The following is a 23,300-nucleotide window of genomic DNA, read 5'->3' as shown; positions in this document are numbered from 1 at the left end:
CAAAGGGTTAAGAATCATTAAATCGTGTAGAACCTTTGAAAACTCAAGAGAACTGAAATGGTAACGAAGAACCTTGTTCAATTTTAATTATGTTAGAATAACGAGTTGCGGGTATTTGTTCGTCACGTCGACGCGAATGAATATTAAAAATGTTAATTCGGTTGCTGCGCTTTTAGGATACGTTGCGAAAGTCTTTAAGAGTGAATGAAGCTTGCGAAATGGAATAAGAAAGTATCGATCGTCGAACCAATTGTGCTACGTATGCCCTAATTGTGAACATGGTGTCCACTTTTTTGGATAACTGTAACAGCTGACGCGGCTTCGATATTTTTTATTTCAGTCTACGCTCGTTGCAACTTTCTACTCCTTTTTGTGGATTAACGAACCAGTTGGTCGCGCACCGGTTATTCTGAAACAGTTTGTGTAACCGTAGACTTGTAATCAGTGTTGTGAGACTTTAAAAAGTAACTGCGATTGCGGATCTTGTTGCGTATTGCCTTCGATTGGTACCTAAAGTCCGGAGGAGACCTCCTTGATCTTTTATAGAATACCTCCTTCGCTGCAATTGTTTAATTCAAATTAGAGGATACGATTAAGAAAACTATTCGCGAGAGCCTCGTTTCATTTTCTCTGCTCTCTCCCGAAAATTTTGGTAGGACAACCAAAAAGAACCGGGCGATCATGGTCAGAGTCGTAAGACGGGAATTTCCGAGGGTCAAAATAAAAATACATCTCGTTTTTGTTAATGCACACACATGCACAAAGATCCGCAGTCTAATGATAGCACTTGGATGACCTATTTATTGATGAACGCGGCGAGATATTTCCGCGGGCGCTGCCGTGTAAATATTGTATACATTTCATGAGAAATCTCGCGCGTAATCCTTGTAACGTCGAGGATATTTCACCGCTATTTTGTACATTACAAATACAGTGTACCTTTATTTATATTAAATAGATTGTACATAGAAAACGCGACGCGACGACGGTGCTCCCGAATAATCGAGCCCGTCGCGTCGCGTCGCTCCTTTCGGCGCGTTTACGTGTCTCTGTGTGCGTGTGTTTTGAACATGTACCTTTCCGTATCTCTGTGTGGACACATGTATACATGTATATTAAACAACTTATTTTTAATAACGGATGTGTTACGAATCTACACCCTTATCTCTGGTGAATGAAACAACCGTGAAACGCAGGTCATTTGTCTTTTATTAAAAATCATGCGTCTCGAAAATGTAGTTTCTACCGTGCGTAATACAATCGTGGACAATTGTTTTTCTATGTCAGACGTAGAACATCCGATTCAAGCATACGTATATCTCGTATGTCTATTTCACTATCATTTGTTCCTTACTTTTGAAGTCAAGATTGTTTTTACACGCTCGAATCATCTGGTTAGGATTAAACGCGTAAAACATTTTTTAAATTATGCCAAGGGACAGGGTGCAATTGAAATTAGTGGCGAAACTTTGGTATCGTTTCCCTAAGGGGTACAGAAAATTTCTTTGATTATTACTCTATCCATTTAGTGTCTACGTATGAACACTTTAAATACTTTTGCGGTGTTCTCCTTTGCAAATAATTTATATTGCGGATAGTAAAATCATTCGTTCGCATTTTTAGAAAGAGCAGAACGTATTTTCAGTATGGCAAAAAAGGTGTTCGAAGCAGAAATAAACGAACGCACTGAACACGACTGAACAATACCACGTAATCGACTTACGCTATTTAAATGAAAGTACTCTAAGCTTATCTTACGGACACCTTTGGTCCCCTATAGTGAACTAAGAGCTGACATTCATCGTCGTGTTTAACCAATAAAGAGTCAGTCTAGCACGCTGCACAGAATTCCACAGTTTCGAAGATCATAATCGCACCCGAAGCATAATCTCCGAAATCTGAATTCTGCAGGTACATTAACGAATTCGTGATAGTTTTCCTAGTCCGCGCGATCATGCTTCTCTCATACATTGCCGTGATTATTTTCATTCCCGTGAGCCGGTACAGTCCAAAGTTCTCCTCCATCGAGACCAGTAGCAAGAAGTGGAAATAACAATTCTTATATTTCTACCCACATGTTTATGGAAACGTTCGTTACACGTTCGCGAGGTGCTTCCGATGAAAACGAGACTAAACGTAAGCCGACCCGCCTCTTATTTGCACATCAAAGTTGTTTTTCGGCGAAAGTAAAATAATTTTATCGGTGATACGACGACCATTGATTGACCGAAAAACATGTCCCGAAAATATGAAGACCGCTTTAAAATTTTTTACTTTCTCGCCGGATCTGGTTTTCTCTTGACCGTCTCTTTGTTCCAGCCGTGTAAATAAATCAGCTGGCATCCGCCGCGACAACGAACATTTTTTGACAAGATACGAATCGAGCTACCGCTGTACGATGTCCCGATCAACCGACAAACCGTCCATGTACTCTTTGTCGCTTTCGTTTCTGCAACACGGTGAACGAATCGTACGGTATTTCGCGAGTCATTCCGAATACTATTTACAATTTATGACACGTGTTTCCCGCTATAGCCTAGAATTCTGGATCTTGAACGGCCGTTCCGGGTATAATCGAGGTAGTTCCAGGGTAGGTATGCTCCCCTCGTCGTGAGTGAACATGCTGTTGTCGTAGCCTAATGTCGGCTTGCTGCTGATCACCGGCGTCGGAGGGTCCTCCGTTTTCGCGGCTCCGTCCATCAGGAACATCGTGAAGAAGAACATGATGGAGCCTGCAAGAATGGAAGAAAAGTTTGAGACATCTTCGCAATCATTCACAGAACAATGATAATTTACAAACTTTTATGCTTCAGTTCTTTAACTCTCCTTTAATCCGAAAGCATCCTTTGCGTGACTCGCAAATCGCGAATTTTTATTAAAAAATAACAAAAACCAATAGCTAAAACACGAAGAGCTCTATCTCTAGTTTTGTAGTTAAGAGATCAAGTTGCAATAATATTGACGCGACAGAAGGCAAAATAAAGGTTCCCGTACGGACACACGTTGATCCGACGTGTACGAGGATGAAATCGATGCAGGCCGCGGTTAAACGGTCCGCGAACTGTGTTACGGGTTATTGTTAACTGTTCGCGATTACTCACTGATGCCATAGAATCCAGCGTAAAATATATAAAGGGATTCTCGGAAGCCAATAGCCGTTCTGGTCGGCTCGACGAGTATCGGCAAGTTTCCGCCAATATTGTTCATCACGAATAAGAATGCGCCGATGGTCGTTGAACGGAAATGCAGCGGGACTATTTCCACCACCACGGCGAACACTATGCCGAACCACATCTCGGCTGCAATTCAAAAAACACTCGCATTAGTGACACTAATTGAGAATTAGTTGGCAATCACGGGTGTCCTATAAGTTTCTTCCTCTTTTTATGCGAATTCAATAGACGATATTTGTTGTTTAAGATTGGCATATATTCTATTGTTATATTATTTTCTTCCATCCATCAGGAAGCTTTATTATTCCCTTTCTTTCAAAAGAGTTGAGATTTACTTGCTAAATATTCGTCGTGATGCGTTTTTATCTTGCTTTCGATTTATCATTTTCGCATATATCACGGAGAGAATTTTTTAACGAGAGAAACAAGTAATAATCGATAGGATGGTGCAATCAAACTGTAAGAGTTTCTGTCTTGCGGCCAATGCAAATGGCGGTCTTGAATTGTCGCGATGGAAACGATACCCTTTAAAAATTCAATATATATTTAATATATTATTAGATCGCAGATTTTCATTGAGTATACTCTCGAAATCATACATAGCGCGGGAAGAACTTATAGGACACCGTAATACATTCGTCGAGCTAAAAAGCATCGAGTCCGCAACTCACCAAAGAAATAAGAGATACCAAGAGTAATCATAGCCCATAAAGGATTGAAATACACCGAACCAAACGCGAACGGCGTCGCAATTATTTGACTGATGGCCAGACAAGCCACCCTCGATCTGATACCCATTTTCGCCACGAACTTGTCACTGACAACACCGCCGACGACAACACCGATGCTGCCGATCACAATCGTCACGGCGAACAACCACCAGCCGAGGTCATAATCAGGGAAGTAATCCCTGTAGTAGAGATCGCAATTGTATGCGAAACACATGCCACCTGAAAAGAGGAACAACGGTGCGAATTAATAGAAACGCTCGGCATAGTACTTGAAAGATTTACGCGGGGAGAAGATCGATTTGTTGAGCCAGACGATTCCAACTTCGGATAATATATTTTTCTTGCATTTTTCAAACCGCGAATATTTCGGAAGACGTGTGCAAAAACGATTTGTTAGATTCCGTAATGATAACAAAGCCGAAGATGTTTGAAATACGCGTGCGCACACAGTTGTCTACGGACGTAACCGGCGAGAGAATTTTTAAACGCGTTATTGTCGAAAGATCATTTGCAAAACTGTTGCCACGATATCGGAGATTCTAGCGGGTCTATTGACTTGAATTGTTTGAAGCGTCTGCAGTGTACATATGCATATTCTGTTATCTTGCAAGTTGAAACTCTTCGATTTCGAAGGTAATAACGTTTTGTAAATAGTCAAGATTGACATGCTATTTTGGTTCAGATCATAAAAAGGAATATACTACACATGACGATCAGGTAGCTTCTTTTGTCAGACTACTCTGTATTTTTCTTATGAAATTCTGTCACAAATGTATCAAATCCGCTGTCTGTTAACACTTTACCGACCGGTCATTCGGCTGCAAACATTTTTATATTTTCATAACGTTAGTATTTGTCAGGATTTTATTGTGGAATACGTGCAATTAAGAAGTAATTAAAAAGAATGAATATCTGAACTTAACGTGACTACTTATATATATGTATGACATACAATAGAAATACTAATATTACAGAGAATATAATATTACAAGATCAAACCACGTGTCGCGTACGAATGCTGGCTCAAGTAGCAGGAAGAATCGCATTTAAGAAACAAAAGACTCGCTACAACTCATCAACGCACGCGCATTCTAATTATACAACGGCATGGGCCAGTGCTGCCCAAAAATAACTAGATGGAGCTGGTTACACTGGAAATTAACCTATTTCTAACAGTATTAAACAATATTTGTTTTATTTTACTTGTTTTGTTCATCGCGAAAGGTATCTAATATTTAAGAAATTATATAATAATACCTCAGTAAATGGATAGTAAATTATTGTTTGCTATACCAACCTATACCGATCGGTAAAGTATTAATTATCTATAAATACATCTACCAGAACCTAATTTATTTATTAGACTCTATCTATAATTTCTGTTATTTAACAGCATTCCAAAAGATGCAACAATTTGTCTGCCGACGCAGTAAAATGTTTTGCATTCGAAATTTCGATTTCCAACAGTTGTAAAAATGTCGAAGCGATAAACTACGTCACGGAGAGGCCAATATAACCTTCAAACGTATCTCAATCCTTCGCGCTAAAAGGTATTGCCCTTTACCGCAGTGTCTGATGCTCGCAGCCAAGCAGAGAAGTATGATCCTCGGCTGAAGGATCACTTTCCAAATGGGCGTTCTTTTCCCATCCTTGTTCGTTTCCTCTTCGCCGATCGTCTTTCGCTTCGGTTCGGATAACGTCAAAGTGAAAGCTGCTATAATCAGCCCGATTATTCCAGCTCCGTAGTAACACGCCCTCCATCCCTGCAGAAATCAATTTTTAACGCAAACGTGTACGCGATGCGTTTATGGGGAGGAAAGCGGGACGACACACGCGCAAGCGAGAGAAGCTCCGCCAACTTTTCATCGGTTTCTGTCGCGTAACACGCCGATACGTACGCCCCGTCTCTCAATAGTTTATTGTTTGCTCGATGAAAAAGATGCTTGGATCGTTTCACGGAGCAAATGGTCACGAATTTGTCAACTTTTGTTACGAATGCGAAATTTACGCACCTTTGTTGAAAATTAATAGACGTTTGAAACGAGAGAATAGGCTAAAAATGATTCTATAATGTCTGCAACATTTTACTTGCTATTTAACTCTTTGTACTCGAGTAGTACATTACTGCGGCGCCATTGAAATTGTTGTAACACGTTTCAAAATTATTTTTATATATATCGCCAAAGCTTAGGTTTATAAAATTGTTTTATGAATCGTGAGACTCAATTTCATATGCATAGAATTTTGTTATATAAAAATACTATTTATATATAAAATATAATACTAAAAATATATGAAAATACTAGAAGCCAGAAAAATAATTTTCAAGTTGCGGTTACAAGTTAAATGGTTGAAAAGGCGACAATATACATTTAACCCTACACAATAGGATTAAACATACTATTCGAACAATTGGAATTTTTCTGTTATAACTATTAACCCATTCCATGCCATGTGTACCATTGGCGCTGCACGCTTAAATAGCTACGTTAAAAAGATATTTTATAACAAGATAGAATCAAAGAAATAATGTCCAAAAGGATGGGTCCATAAGTTTCTTTCATAGTTATACTGACAATAATTAATAAATAAAGTAATATATTGATTTTTAAAGCGTTGATTGGCCAGAACGAAGACAGTCGACTAAATACAGCTTGGCACGGAACGTGTTAACAATTAGGTTGGAACGGTGCTCACTAAATCCCCAATGTTAAGTTTAGGCACGTAACGACCAACGGGAAACGCAATTCCGTAACCTCCATAGATTCCCCAATTGAAAATCGACATAACAAGTCCTCTCTGCTTTTCTGGGAACCAGTCCGAGAGTAGCCCCGTCGCCAGAGGATTGCATCCAGCCTCCCTGTACCAAAAATAGAAGAAAGAATATTAGAATTAATAATATTAATATTTATTCGATCCTGCATGAAATCTGTATCACGAGTCCGACTCGTTCAAATAGTGCAAGAGGTTAATAATTTATTACTAGTAATTTCTATCGCGAGTAATACTCGTCAAAGTAGGGCAAGGGGTTGAATTGCGTTTTCCTTACCCTGCAGCTAATATCATGCGAAGAAGAACTAATTGCCAGTACTCTTTCACTGCTCCCATTAGGACTATCGCGATACTGAAGACCAGGGTGCATATTGTCAGCATCCTTACCCTGCGAAACAAAGACACGTTCGTTAAATCGACGAGCTTATATTACTTGACGGCCATGGAAACAAAGATTAACTTGCAAACATGTTTGCTATATATGCCGCGCATCGCCAGTGGCCAGTTTACAAGCAAGGATTTATCAGACTTGGAATATCGAAAGAAGAAACTAATACGTAACTACAGGTCGTATAAAAATTATTGTAACTGACGTCATTGGAGGTAGCGAAAATACAATGGCCAGCATTGGCTACTGTTCTTAACATTACTGTTACATTATATATATCATATATATGTATATAGTAACATTAATGTTACTGTTCTCAACATTCACTCGTAAAATGTTTACTATCGTATACCCTTTTACCTGAACAAGTCTATATCTGTCGATGACCATGGAAATTAAAGATACTCTTCGAAACGTATCAAAGAAATAATTACGCAAATATTGTACAATTACAGATAACATCGGAGCAGAGTTTCGATCGAAAGTGTCTCAAGATCTTTGTTGGAAGTTCTAACTGGAGTACCATATACTTTTATGAATCTTGGATCGAGAGTCGTACATACATTATTCTACAATATCTTTCGACGCGGTTACGTATCAATCGTTTGCTGAAGCCGATAAGAACGCGGATAAGCTTTCAGGATTCAAGCGTCCAGGATTTCAATCACCGTGAAAATATTTATACGGAAAATCGTCGTACTTGAAGTCTCGCAGTCGGTTCGTCGCGTAGCTAAACACGGTACAGTTATATAATACGATAAAAGATACACCGGTTGTCTAACTATCGGTGTGCGCGACATGCGGCAGTTTTCCTTCTAAGCGTCGACGCGACGGTGGCGTCAGGCGCATCCAAGTCGTTGGGACCAGAGGGACAGAGGATGCGCCGGGCGGGCGGCGATCGCCGTGAGGCGTTGCAACGGTAGCCTTAGCAACGGTACAGGTTGTGTAATTCCCGGACAAGTAATTTAATAACGACCCGATGCCGGGAGAGATACCTATTATATTTATCAGCTGCGACGCCCAAGGCGACACCGACAACCGTGAACACGGCGATGAAGCTCGGCCCAGCCAAGATTTGATAGTCGAGACCAAGGCCGTTGTAGTTCCATTCGCAATAACGCGTGCCGTTCAGCTCCAGGGACTCGCAGCTGCAAAACAAACGGAACAACCGTCAGCGATCAAGTTCGATTTGGAGCGAAAGTAAAGCGGATGCATTCGCAGATTCTGTTCGCTCGGCAAAGCATTGTCGGCAAAAGCGCCGCGATGCCTGCTAACAGGATAAAGTTCTTGGTATAGAACGCGCGCATCGAGGGCGTGAAATCGGGTTGTAATTTATTCGTTGCGTCATTAAAACTGCGACGGAAGAGACGGTGCTCGTATACGGTTGTTCGAGGCGTCTTTTAACCCTTTTTTTTAACGACGGTCCGGTCCACTGGAGTTACATTAGTGGACGCGTTCCTAGTTAACAACTGTTTCGTCGTGTTGTATGAGAAATATGAAAATGGCTTTCATTCGATGCATATTTAATTATATAATAAAAATAAATACAATTGATATAATATAATAATAAATATTTACAGTTTTAGTTTTATTTCAGGCATATTTAATTATATATATTTACAAATTTAACTATTATTATAAAGAAATATGCTTGGATAACTACGAATAAATATAAATATATGAATTAATATATACTAGATATATCCGGCATATATTAATTTGACTAGAACGTTTCGGATGCGAAAGAGTTCTAATACCACCCCTATGATAAATATTCACTTTCTAGTGTCACTTTAATTATTTAAATTGCTTTAACTATTTTAGTTAATACTCGTGATAATTTTCATTAGTCAGAGACGTAATTGATCTTCCGGATATTGATGTGTGAAGCTAAATCGATGTATTAAAACTTACTAGCTCTCGTTCATGGCAGCCTCGCATTGGATCGGCAGCTGCGAGAGGGCTAGTTCTGTCGAGTTTAATTGACAGGAAATGTCACCATAGTGTAGATCTTCCGCCGTGGCTTTGCTGGTGACACCTTGGAGACAAAAATAGGAGAACGCTGTTAGCCTAGTTGGTCTAGAAATCCCCGATTAAAATGCACCAGCTGCTCGACACGAGGAAAATAAATATCATTGCTTCGCCACAAACTGGATATTTTTTCAAAAATTACACTCGAGCGCCACTTGAATTAAAATAATTTTTATAGCAACGAATTTTACTCTTTAAAAAACTTATTAAAAGAGAAAATGTTGATACGAGTCGCAAAAATTAATTTTGTATTCATAAAAGTGCACTTTGTTATATTTAATGGAAATAGTAAGAGGAAAATTATTTTTCAGTTGAAATGGCTTCGACAGCAATGGGTTAAACTATGGAAATCAGATGTTTAAGGAGAAAAGGGGGAGAACAATGGTGGACGAAGAGCAGCTTCGCAAATATTTTCTTAGGGTAGAACAGGTACGAGACCAGTATTGTACGTATCGCTTACCGATTAAATAATGACCCAGCTCCCCGAGCACGTACCCGATGGAAACTACAGCCAACGCGTACGGTTTGTACAGGAATTTGATCTTCTGGACCGTCGAACTCAACATTGTCACCTGCAACAATTATTATTCCAGCTTTACAAACTCCTAGAAATATTTCTTTCATCGGCTGAAAAATTTATCGCATTCCCATTAACTTCTACAAATAAATAAAAGTAAATCCGTAAACAACAATGTAAATTCAACATAGAATTTGCGAAACTATAATAGTTCTCGCAAACAGTTTTACAAAAATGTTTTGAAAATAGAATTTGCGAAACTAATTCTCGCAAACAGTTTTGCAAATTTAAAGTTTCGAAGAAAGTATATACAAAACTAGCTCTAGCAAATAGTTTTGCAAATCCGATTTGGAATTTTTTGTTCAAATTCTGCCACCCCTTAAAAGAGAAGATGGCGGACAGGGGGTGCAGCGAACGTTATCATTTATTTCGGTGAACGTATAACAACGCTTAGTCATCGAAATGTCGGTCGAATTTAATGGCAGTCAGTCCGACATGTTAATAGCTCGCTGTAAAATGTGGATTGCGCAACGCACAGAATCATGACTACACGAGTACGCATTAATTATTGGGTGAATTATGCGAGGCAAGGCGTTTACATACTTGTTAACGTTTACTCAATCGTAAATCTACCGCGGCCGATTGCATCTCCGAACGTTACACGAGGGAGAGTCATCGTTATTCCGTTTCCGGCGATTCCGCCACCGCGACGTTACGCGTTCACGTTTAACCCTTTTCAAGCGACGGCGCTGCGACGCCGTTAAAATTGTTATAACACGTTCCAAAATTATTTTTATAGATAGTTAGATTTAAAAAATTCTTATAAAAGTCACGAGACTAAATTTCACATGCATAGAATTAATTTTCTGATAAAAAATTGAAATACTATAAGTAAAAAAAAAATTTTAGATTTGCGACTGAAATTGCTTCGAGTGCAAAGGGTTAACACTTGTCACTAACCACGCAGTGGGACAATAAATTCAGGAGCACCGTGAACACAAAAATGATAGTTTTAAAAATCTTAGTAAAATAATCTTAGTGAAATCTTAAAATCTTAGTAAAATAAATCAAATAAATATTATCTAATGCTAACGTCACGGAAGTATAAAAATGTTTACCGCCGAACGACCGGTCGGTAAAATATTAACTGAACAAGCATGGTCGCGTGGACCATCGCGAGTTTCATTGTTTGCAACGTTACACGGCGATTGGCCGGTTTCGACCGACACGGAGCCAACGAACTAATAAACAAGGGAGAGCCTTGATTATTGCAATCCGCGTAAGTGGTAAATGGTGGATAGAAATGTTGGCGTGCATTTCTGGTGGGACGTCAACACGCGTGCGTGACTCGGTCGCCTTGAACCAAAATCATTGAGACAGAACAGACGCGATGCTTTTAATCGTGTTAAGCACTTTTGTTTATATCAATAACGATGTTGCTTTCGCATGCCGAGCGAAACCAGTTTAAAGATTATAACGACGACGACCACGTAAAATTCATAGCGGATTTGCATTTCGATCAATCGACTTAACGAATGTTAAATCAGAGATTGCGCGGCGTTCTAAATATTATATACATGATTAGGCGAACGTAATTCATCGACCTAATGCATCCGTTTTGCGAAACTACTCGCGCAGGTTGAGATTTAACGTTACGTAGAACGCGCACTGTTATTTCACAGTTAACTAGTATTTTACGATTAACTAGTATTTTACGATTAACTAGTATTTTACTATTAACAAGTATTTTACGATTAACTAGTATTTTAGAATTAACAAGTATTTTACGATTAACAAGTACTTTACAATTAACAAGTATTTTACGATTAACAAGTACTTTACAATTAAAAAGTATTTTACGATTAACTAGAATTTTACAATTAACAAGTATTTTAGAATTAACAAGTATTTTACGATTAACAAGTACTTTACAATTAACAAGTATTTTACGATTAACAAGTACTTTACAATTAACAAGTATTTTACGATTAACAAGTATTTTACAATTAACAAGTATTTTACGATTAACTATTAACAAATCGAGGAAGAAACGGACGCACGCACCGATGAAACGGCACGTTGTAAAAGTTAGCAATGATTCATTGCATAAACTGCACCCGCGAACAATTTGCATGATTCGTAGTCCCGCGCGATACCGCGATTTATGATTCCGTCTTTTACAAATCATCCGGCGGCCTGCAAATACCCGTGACGTATGGAAACGGTAATGCGGCGGCAATGTAACGCGGCTAATTACAACAATGTATGTCGAATGGCACTTGTTACCACTTGAAGACCTGTTACTCAACGCACGATAATTTGCCGTAATTAAGATCCATTTAGCTGAATCGGTTTTCGCGAAATTCCGAATCGCGATTGCAGAAACGGTTGTCAAGAGTACTGCTCGCTCGGCCCGTCTTCCATTAACCCTTTGCGCTCGAAGCCATTTCAACTGGAAATATGAAATAATTTCTCTAGAGAAGAATCTCATAATTTATATAACAGTTACGCTTTTAACAACCTTTTAAATGTTAGCCTCGGTGATATCTATAAAAATTAATTTTAGAACGTGGCGTAACAATTTTAACAGACAGTTGCCACTCGAGTGCAAAGGGTTAATTATTAATTTTTACTTTTATTATATTCTCATCCGATTTGGTAGTAGACTGCTTTGTTTTCAAGCATTATTTATTGCCAACATTTCTTTTGTCAAAGACTCAGCCTGTCGAGGCTGTAAATACTTTTTACCGTAATGACGCAAGCATTCTTAAAAAACTGATGCGAACGATTGATAAAATAGCGAGCGTTTATTCCCTTTCACTTCGTAAATTGATTCGTAATAATCATTACTTTTTTCTTGATAAATTAAAAGAATTAAATTTAATTATTGACTCGCCGGAGCAGAAAAGTTGTTTGCATTGAATGGTATCTTCTGGAACGGTTAAATTTAAATGATATATATAATTATAATTATAAATAATAAATAATAAATTTGATATAGGAATCCCTCGAACACGCGCGTGTAAAATATGTATTAATTAAATATAATTGAGTACACGTAATATAAAATGGTAAGGTAATTAACCATATCGGTATGGTAATTAACAATATCAGTGCGGACCAATTAATTTCAGGCACCGCCGATGATCGTTCCTCCGCGAGATATCCGGAAAAAAGTTAACAAACCGAGGACACTTTTCCTAGACCAGTTGCTTTCGATGAAAACCGAGTGACCCTGGAAGAGCGAGGATCGACGAACGGATCGTCGAACCTTCCAAGGAGGATCCTGACGTCACACTGTCTTGGATCCGCGAAGGATAAGCATCGATTTTCGAAAGCACTTCCTTAACGTCGTTTACCTTTTTTTTTCTCGCGTCGCGCGTTCGATTCGCCGTAACGTGGCTTGACGGGCGCCGCCTAAATTCGATCGTGGCAGGGTACCCCGGTGCCTGCGAATGTTTTTCACAAGGATTCCGACACCTCTTTGATACGCACAAAAAAGGATTGTCTCGTCAGGATTACGCAAGCATTTTTTTTCTTCACGAGTCTTGACAGCGTGTCGTAAAAACCTGCAACAACGGCGGGAGTCGTTAAAGTTTCTGCGAACAGAGCGGAAACTTTTTGTTGAATTGTACTATTGTTACTGCGACGGCCTTTTGTTTGCGGGTTTCGTGATATAATTTTTGTTGTAGTGACCATATTTTTATTGTAGTGACTATATTTTTATTAAGTATATTGTTAAGTCTAGTATAGTATATTATTTAGTATATATAGTATATTACTTAGTATATATAGTATATAGTATATTACTTAGTATATATAGTATATAGTATATTACTTAGTATATATAGTATATTACTTAGTATATATAGTATATTACTTAGTATATATAGTATATAGGATATTATTTAGTATACATGTATATAGTATATTACTTAGTATATATAGTATATAGAATATTATTTAGTATATATAGTATATAGTATATTATTTTTATTAAGTATAGACGAATTGCTGCGAAATTATTACGAAAAGCAAAATTGTTTCGCTGTTCGTTTCAAATGCAAACTATTACTGGCTAGCAAATTTAGTTTGGTCCTGTAGAATCCCCATAATTTAACCTCTTCGGTACAATTTTTCGAACTTTATTCAATTAAAATGCAATCTATTACTAACCAGCGCTACAAAGTCACTACTCGAGTACAAAGGGTTAAATATTAAGTGAAATAATGTAGAGATTACACTTTCAACAATTACTTAAATCTAAGCTTCGACGATATATAAAAATAATTTTTGGAACGTGTCACAACAATTTTAATGGCGCCGCTCGAGAGCAAAGGGTTAATACAATTACTTCGAAGAGCATAAACCCCGCTATCTATTTTCACGAACATTATCATCTTTCCGGTATCTATTTCCATCAAAAAATCATTAACACCGAGTTCCTCACCTTTGACACATAACCGTTCCCCGCTTATGAATCACGTCCGCAACGGGCACGCAAATCTTTCCATTCGAAGCACGAGCAATCTCGATTCCGTTAATTGACAAGTAAAAATAGAATTGTCAGTGATTTTTTTTTTCTTTGCACGTTGCAGTCAGCTTTGTATTCATAAGCATGCTAATGTTTGACGATAACGTCGAATCAGAATTTGTTACGCGTTGGTTAGCGTTTCTTTTTTTTACAATGATCGCCTAACTCCACCCAATGATTTGTGGTAACAGCGCGGAGCGCCTGGAGGCCGACGGCGCAGCGAATAACAGGAAAAGTAATAAATCATCGAACGGTCGGTCCTGGTGAATCAAAAGAATCTAAGAATACGGCATAAATCGATGGCGATGATGAATGATCGAAACTACAAACGGTTATTCGATTCATAACGAGTCGCCGTAAAACGTTCGATTTCAATGTATTTACTATAGCACATGTACTTCTTAACATTTTATATTGGCAATAGAACAATTTGTTGGTTCCATACGTAAAGCAAATGGCGGCCAAACCGCGATATAAATATTATTCGACTGTCTTCTTTCCTGCAATTAATAAGACTTAAATTTTTATAATTAATAATTAACTCATCTATCAGGAGCACCTTGAGAAATATATAGACAAATATTGTTCGCATAAGATCCTAAACATTTGCATCTCTAATTTTGCCAAAAGGGTCCATCGTTCAAGCGTTCAACAATATGCTCACAATAAAAAAAAAAAGACATAGCTATACTACGAAATCTTCAGCAACGAGAGATTGCACGTGCGGCGAGCGCGGCATTGTCGGAACGAACAACCTGTACCGTTTCACGGTGATTAATTGTCACGCTCAAGGAGAAACGGGAAAATGTATTCAGGTGTATATAGAACGAGCAAAAAAAATCCGGAAAAATATACGCGCGGGCAAGAACGCGATTAGTTCTGCCAGTCGTTTAGCAGAGCAACTGATAAGGATCGCACACGATCCTGTCTCCCGTGTGTTCCCCATTTGTCCCCCCCCCCCCCCTCGCCGCCCCCGCCCACCACTCTTTATTCCTACGAACGCCGAGACATTTCCATAAATTGTCGCCGGCAGCATCGAAGCAATCGAACGATTTTAAATCCGATGCTCTACGTCACCAGTGTCGAACGTAACGATTCGCGAACAATTTTAAAGAATAACAACGGGTCGGTGATTCATCGAGAAATAAAATTTGGTAGAAAGCAGAATTTTCGAGGAACTGATTTAACCCTTTTCACTCGAGCGGCGACTCCGCGGTGCCGTTAAAATTGCTCCGAAATTATTTTTACAGATATCGCAGGAGCTCAGATTTAAATAATTGTTGAAAGTGCTAAATATTAGAGAGAGAAAAAATATTTTAGATTCGCGGTTGAAATCGCTTCGAGTGCAAAGGGTTGAAAGTTTGAAACTTTCGATGAAAATTCTTCATTTCGCAAACAATAGCACCAATGGCCAAATGACGAAAATTCGTCCCTTGTATATTGTATAAAATAATTAGGTCTTGTTCCTTTAATCCTGAATAAATTAAATTCTAATCTTTACCAAACAGTTCTAATATTTTAACTGAATTCTAATATTTTAATTAAATTCTAATATTTTAACTAAATTCTAATATTTTAATTAAATTCTAATATTTTAACTAAATTCTAATATTTTAACTAAATTCTAATATTTCAACCGAAGATGGTATAATCTTCGAATCTTTTCGATTCGCGAACGAATCGCATTATCAGCCTACGTACGCGTGCTCACGTGATTGGTTTCCCGGCTGCTCGATCCGTGACGATGATTACGGCAATTAAAATATTACTCAAGACGCTGTTATTCACATCGCTGTTCCTTCACGGCAATTAAACATTCCGACCGATCAATGCGCCGTTGCACTCCGTGGAAATCGTGCGAGCCGGGCGAGTCAGCGACGACATCGTCCAATAATGTTACGCATTTCGAACGAATCGTCCGACCGCGAATTCATGAATTTTATCGCGAATTTAACGGAGATCGTCTCGACGTCCGATCGCTCGTGGAGCGTTTCCCTGTTTACAGCGTTCAATGCCGTGAGAAATTCAACGCTTCCGGAGAGAGCCTTGACCCTGAATTGTCAATTGTGCGTCCATGCGCCGAGCGACTGAAATTATCGTTAAGAGATATGTAATTAATAAAGGAATATATGATAGAAATAAAGTTCGTTTAAATTAGGAGACTATAGACTGGAATAATTAACAGAAAAATACTATATAGTACTACCATAACTTCTCAAATTATTATATCATCTTTCAAATATCAGATATATTTCACGATTAATAAAATAAACAAGATATAAATAAAACGAATAGATACAATTACTCTACAGTGACATAAATGTTTACAGTCGAATGACCGGTCGGTAAAGTGTTAAAAATTAAATTGTCCTTATATCCTATCTACTCCTCTCACATGGCGACGCTATATTATAATTTATCGATTAGCTCGAGGAGCCGCTAAAAAATTGACGACTTCTCAATAGTCGCGTCCGACTCCGAGAAACACTGTAAAATTATTATTGTTACAGTTTCCCGGGAAGAAACGGCACATTTCTAAGTACAGAATTGCGCAAACAGCTCCGCGATCTATTAATAACTCTCCGAAATAAAAACTCTCATAAATATTATATACAAAATGACCAGCACAATTGGACCATGACACATGGTTTTTCTTCAACTACAAGAAGTCGCAGCCGACTAACGGAAAAAAGTTGTGCAACATAGAAAAGTAGATGTTCCCTACTTCTTTCGTACGGTCGGATTCGAGATTTTAATACGAATGTTTGCGGAAGCGCATTTTACGATTTAATTTAACGTAGAAATTGCGGGGGGGGGGGTATGAACTTGTATGTTGTTATCTTATCTTCTCGTACAAATTTTCAATTTATGGTAACGCTCGATTAAGCTTTATTTATGTTTTAGGGTTACTCGAAATTCATGGAAGTTTATAGATTGATTGAAGATTTCAATGCAGAAATGCCTGTCTTAAACAAATGGGGCACATTCTGATTAAATCAACAGCTTTTGAAAAAAGATATGCAGTTTTATATGCTCGCTTAAAAATTCGATATTTCATGTGCACCAACCTAATATTATAGTATTATATTATATGTAGTACTATAGTACTATATTATAGTATTATTATCTATACTATATAGTAAAATATATAATGCACTCTGACAATGTATTCTATGTAATCATAAATTATAACATGCTACATAATAACGCACAGTATTATATCCTATACAATTATAAATTGTAACATGCTATATAACGACATATAATATATTATTATCATAAATTATAGACTATACAATACTGTGCACATATTAATTGACAGACGATTGTTCGAGTTTCAGCCCCCGAAATTTCACGCAAATAAAACCATGTACTAAAATTATAAATGCAGAAAGCAGCAATGCTCGCGGTGCAACGAAAGGGGTATTAATTATTGCAACAAGTAGACATTAAGATACATTAATACACTTGGCTTTCGAGAATATTTCCGTCGTGTAATTACACGGCTTTTTTTTTCTTGCAAGAGATCGCACGAGATACCTGCAGAACGGAAACAAGAGCAGCGCGGCGATGACAGAAGCGCGATTAGTCGACGGTATGGTGTTCTATGATCGTGGTCTGACATTAAATCGAAGGCTGAGCGTGCCTCATGGGCGTATACCAGGCAACTGGAATTCTGATTGGATATGGAATAGCGGGCCCCTCAATTAGTCAGCGCGACTCGAACGCGTTCAAGAACGCACGGTAGCACCGTTAATTAATGGAGCAATAATAACTTCTATTTTTGCTCGACTGATAGCGTGTCGCGTTTTGAATCGACAGGTTTATCGGTGGCCGGTGGAAGGGTTGCTTTGTCCAACTTTCGACCGGGTGCTTTCATTATGAAATTGCGTTTCGCTCGCCCTTTGTCCGCGTAGCAAGCTATTTTGTGTACGCTGTATAGCTATTTTATATTACATGCATGTATAGTATAATCTCGTTTATATACGGTGCTCGGAAAATCGTGGTAAAACCGGCAAGAATTCTGGTTCGAGTGTACCTCATTGCGCCGTTCGAGCTCGCCTCGCATTGGTCACTGTTTTTCCTTAACCCCTTGCACTACGATTCCTTTCACGCTGCTTTCATTAGCACTTATTTGTTCTTAATATTCTTAACAATAGGACCTGACAATTTTTGTTCCTACACTTTGATCACAGAAGAATTTAATTTTATTTCCATGTAGAAGGAATTAATAATATTTCTTGGGACACCCTGTATACATATTATTACTATTTATAATATTATAATTTTATATTATTACTATGTATAATATCATATTATTATATCATTGCTATTTATGATATTATTATTATTTCTCCGATATTCATATTTCTTTAACGAGTTTATTGTGTCAGCAACTTCGACGAATATTTATCAGAACTTTTGTTATCTGCTTAAAATTTTCAACCCTTTGCACTCAATCTTCAACTCTGAGGATCCACTAAAATTGTACTATCACATATCAAAATAATTTTTACAGTAACAAGGTTTAGTATTAAAGTATACATAAAAGTGCACTTTGTTGCATAGAGCCAGGAAAATTATTTACAATCAAAATAGCTTCGAGTACAAAGGATTAATAATTGACACGTTGTATACAGACTTTTACAATGTTTTCTATTTTGAATTAAAAGTTGTGCTCACTTAAATTCCGCGGAAGATAAACAAATTATAACAAAAATTGCAACGCCGATTATTTAGCAGATTAAATACGAATCTTCGTGAAGCAAAGCGCATGAAACTATTCGTGGATGATCAAGCAGATCTCCGCGCGCCGCGGTGCTGTTCCGTCTCGATTAATTATCCCATCGTTGCGCCGTCACGTGTTTGTCTTTCAGAAGATTAGTTTTACGCGTGGTTCCCTCAATCTTCTTCGCGGATCGAATCTAAACGAATTTAAATTATTTCGAGTCGGTCACACGCGTTGCCGTCCATAGAATTCTCGATTCAACGAGAAGAAATAAATCAGTATTAGCGTGGGAGAAGACGTCCTTACAGTTCGAGAGCAAATTCGATTAACATTTCCGCTTCATAGATAAACGTGATTACGGCGCATCGTTCATAGACTGTGTCGATGTTTATGCGATCCTGGAGATCGATTTACGCGTTCCAACATTAACCGTTTGCACTCGAAGCCATTTTAACTGTAAATCTGAAACAATTTTTCCGGTCCGTGGTATTTCCATTCTAATTAACAAAATGAATTTTTGTGCATGGAAAATCTATTCTTGTGACTCCTACCAATAGTTTTACTACTTGATAATTTTTTAAAATTAAACCTTATTGTTACAAAGATTATTTTGCAACTATTTGCAAGTAAAATCTTCGAGTCTCCTAAATGTTATGAATAAATTAATTAAATGATATATAATAAGATGTCTTCTATAAATGGTTGGCAGTTTTTTTTTTTTGGTACATTTCCATAATAAATTTATATTTCCTATAAAATTAGGCGTAGCGATTTTTCAATTTTGATTTCATCAAACAAATTGTTCTCATTTTACTTTCATTCATGAAAACGTTGAATAATATTTCCAAAAATTGTGGAACGAAAGATCACAAAATTAAGGACTACAGATTTATGTAGAATCTGTATGCTTCCAATCTAGAATCATGTACATTACATGTAAATTTGCACGCAGATTCAACTGTATTAACACTTTACCGACCTCTGGCCTATAAATCAGCTTTTTACGCCGACCGGAAGCGTATGAATCGATTGTCATGGCAACGCATACCTTACTTTCCATTATTGAGGTTTTATTATATAATTTTTCAATATTCGCGTTTACAAACGCGAACAAATTTTACGAAACGAGTAAGAAGAATACCTTCAAAATTTATAAACAAAAATACCGAGCGCATGGAACCTACCTCAGTTGAACATAGTCTAAACAAAAACTCCTGTTTTATAATTTTCAACATAATATTTCAGCGTATTGTTTCGCAATTAATATAATTCGACTCTCCTAACAGAATTGAATATCCAACGTGCATCCGCAACGACGGGAATGTCGGCTGAGGTGTTACAGTGCGACACCGGCAAGACGCCGGTCGATTTAATTCGCGAATTTTTCAAAGGTTGCCCGAGTAATCGTACCTACTCGCATATATCTATTTACACTTGTGCAACAGCGATTGCGCAAATAATGGAAAACAATACGGCAATCGGTGGTCCGATCTGTGCCGCGGTGTTCGTTCGTCGACACGGGAGAACCGCGAGGCCCCCGCGTCGTATCGTTGTAAATTATTCGATCCACCGTGTTTAAAGCTGAAACACAACGCCGCCGAAGCTTTTTCGTAAGAAAACCCGTGAGTGGTTCGCTCGGTATGAGTTCCGGAATGTAAAACGTCTACGAGCGTAATGCCGCGATCGCGCGTGTCCTGCTTTTTTGCATTTCAAATGCTATGGAAATTTGTTGCGATTGCTCCTCGCAATTGCTTCGCGATGCTCCGGGTGCGCGGGCATTGTAAAGCATTTGCGAATTAAGAGGATCGAATACAGCTCTATTAATTGTTTATATGTAGAGGCAGTTCTTTGACTTGAATTTTTATCATTTGTTATACTAATTGCAACATATTAGAATAAGAAACGATTGCAGCAAATATTAGTCACGTAGAAATTTCTTTAGTAATTCTAATAAATTAGAAATAATTTGTCAACGCAGTATAAATGTATAAAATTCACAGTTTAATAAAGTCATACCCAAATTTCATTCTCCCCTGTTTCTCCTATTATTCTATACATTTAACCCTTTGCACTCGAAGCCATTTAATATAATATGATATGAAATTGAGTCTCGCGACTTGTATATTAATTTTAATTATTTCTAAGCTTTGACGATATTTATAAAAATAATCTTGGAACGTGTTACAACGTCTTTAATAGCGCCATAGAGTCACGTCTTGAGTGCAAAGGGTTAAATGAACTCTCGGTGGAAAGAGTAAAATCGCAAGTTTGATTTACCTCCAGGAAGTCGATAATAATTTTGTATTGAATATAATAACAATGTGATAACTAAATACGATAATAACTAATAACTTAATAAATAACAATAAAATTGAATATAATTACAATAACAGTAATCCGATATTGCAACCTTTACAATGGCCTTTGAAACAATCTAAAGTAGAAATTCCTGGCACAGAGGTTATTCAACCGGACTTCGTTTAGAGAAGGCGTGTTTGGTGTTGGGAATTGTAACGCCGATACGTAATGTAGTAACCTCCCTTCACCTTGGGGACTTTGAAGGATATCGAAGATATCGCAGATTCGCTCGAGCCTTTCACAAACACAAAGAAACGAAGCTTGAGATATTTGATCAAAACTTTTAGAGTAGTACTGCGTGTCAACTATTTTTATTAACTATTAATAGATAGGATGACTTTTACAAAAATTACTAGTATACTGGGGTCACGACAGACCCCAAATAAAATGTACAAACAGCTAGTGTATAATATAATAAATTAATATAAACTTTCTACTGTGAGAGAAAATAGGAATTTTTATGCAAGATTTTCGACTCTGAATTTTAAAATAAATAAATTTAAAAATCATACTTAAATCATGCATAAACTTAATAATCAATCCACCCATTTTTTACAATGAATTAAGAAAATGCATATAATAGAATTTGACTGTTCCCTCGAAATTAATTTATTCAAAAACCGATAGTATAAAGCAACTCTCGAATTTTTGTTCGTTGGACAAAGCCTATAATAATCGACCACTGATCACAGGAAGAATTGACCTACCGTCTCACGTTATAATTATCTGTATCGCAGACGTTATGCCAGCAAGAAACGAATCCTGACGGATACATACGTGTTTGAAGCGGCGGCGCACACGATTCCGATAGCTCTCGCAAAATTCCAGGGATAAACTGTCGGGGAGTCACACTGTTCAATTCGGTTCACGGCACAATGGAGGAACGTGCGAACTCTCGGGTACGTGTACGCGCGTCTATCGAACGCATCGATCCCTCTGACTGCGAGGGATGGAGCGTTAAATGAGAAACGAGACGCCGGTCAACCTTCATTTATAAGAAAGTGTCCAAGGATTGGACCTTCCGCGAATAGGATCGAGGAAGGGGCACCACCAACAGAGGCTGCACTAATAGCTAAGTATTCTCGCGTTTTCTGCTTATGGTGGGAGCACGGAGTACTCTTGATCTTCGATTTCCAAGGTCCTCTCCCCGATGATCGTTCGCGGATTGACGGAAGGTGGGACTCGCGACGAACCGCTCAAATTTTGGATTTTTCACGCGATGGGGCTGCAATGGCTTTCGGAATTACTCGAACGCCTTCCTGAAACATTGTAACACTATTAGAATTGGCCCAAAGGACTTGAACAATTTTTGGGATGTTACGGGGTCTAGATCAAAAGACAATAAACACCAAAAATATTTATAAAAATCGCAATTAACTAAAACGAGACGAAAAAATTTTTTTAAATTAAGCAAATTGCGTCTCTGAAATTTTTTATTTTAGCCTAAAACGAAAACTTAGATTAGTTATTTTAATGTATAATGTATAACGATGATATTCAATTTTGAATTACAATAACAACGAATTTTTTCAAAATAGAAAAACTAATTTATTAAACAATGAGTACTAAAATAATAAACTAATTTCATCATTGTCTTTTAAATATTAATTTTGGATAAAATTATTGCATTACATTGATCGAAATAATTTGTTCGATTAAGGGTAAAATTGTCGATAATCTGAAGGTATTTATAACAAATTCCCATTTTCATAGATTTCGTTTTACGAAAACCGAGACAAAGAAATTTGTTTCGTCGACTAAAAGATACCTTGGGGAAAATTCATGTAAAGATGTCATTAATCATTATTAACATAAATGTTATCTTGTAGCTTTGCAAATCGGATTTGCAAATGCCTTAAGTGTACAAGAAGTCGTTTGTACAGCAGTCTGTTAGCATAGATTATTTAATGAAAATCAAGATAATGGAGACAATCGGTTAGAAGATTTTCTAATAGGAAAATAACGTACAAATGTCGTTAATCTTCATTAATATACATGATTTCTTGTAAATTATATCTCGGCAAACGGCAGAGATGCGTGCGAAGCCGCGGCCAAGTAAAGTGTTAA

The 23,300-nt window shown here is 37.6% G+C and overlaps 1 protein-coding gene across 8 annotated transcripts in view; it reads right to left on the bottom strand.

The window, feature by feature from the left end:
* Window positions 1-88: 88 nt before the first annotated feature.
* Window positions 89-23,300, bottom strand: part of LOC144473375 (hexuronate transporter) — a 33,169-nt gene continuing 9,957 nt past the window's right edge. For 5 of the 8 annotated variants that reach the window (XM_078187191.1, XM_078187192.1, XM_078187193.1 and 2 more), the window contains 10 exons: window positions 22,011-22,492; window positions 9,556-9,667; window positions 8,979-9,102; window positions 8,060-8,212; window positions 6,954-7,064; window positions 6,602-6,764; window positions 5,469-5,667; window positions 3,845-4,123; window positions 3,102-3,299; window positions 91-2,732 (listed from right to left, as the gene is read on the bottom strand). In XM_078187191.1, coding sequence (XP_078043317.1) covers window positions 2,530-2,732; window positions 3,102-3,299; window positions 3,845-4,123; window positions 5,469-5,667; window positions 6,602-6,764; window positions 6,954-7,064; window positions 8,060-8,212; window positions 8,979-9,102; window positions 9,556-9,661 — 1,536 coding nt within the window. In that variant the 5' untranslated portion in view covers window positions 9,662-9,667; window positions 22,011-22,492 and the 3' untranslated portion in view covers window positions 91-2,529. Of the gene's footprint in view, window positions 2,733-3,101; window positions 3,300-3,844; window positions 4,124-5,468; window positions 5,668-6,601; window positions 6,765-6,953; window positions 7,065-8,059; window positions 8,213-8,978; window positions 9,103-9,555; window positions 9,668-10,215; window positions 10,363-22,010; window positions 22,639-23,300 lie in introns of those variants that run through there. The other 3 variants (XM_078187195.1, XM_078187188.1, XM_078187194.1) reach the window with 3 other exon arrangements.

Source organism: Augochlora pura, chromosome 7 (assembly GCF_028453695.1).
Source record: "Augochlora pura isolate Apur16 chromosome 7, APUR_v2.2.1, whole genome shotgun sequence".
In the NCBI taxonomy this organism is placed as follows: domain Eukaryota; kingdom Metazoa; phylum Arthropoda; class Insecta; order Hymenoptera; family Halictidae; genus Augochlora; species Augochlora pura.
Note: the sequence above shows the minus strand (reverse complement) of the source record. Positions and strands in the feature narration are given on the sequence as shown.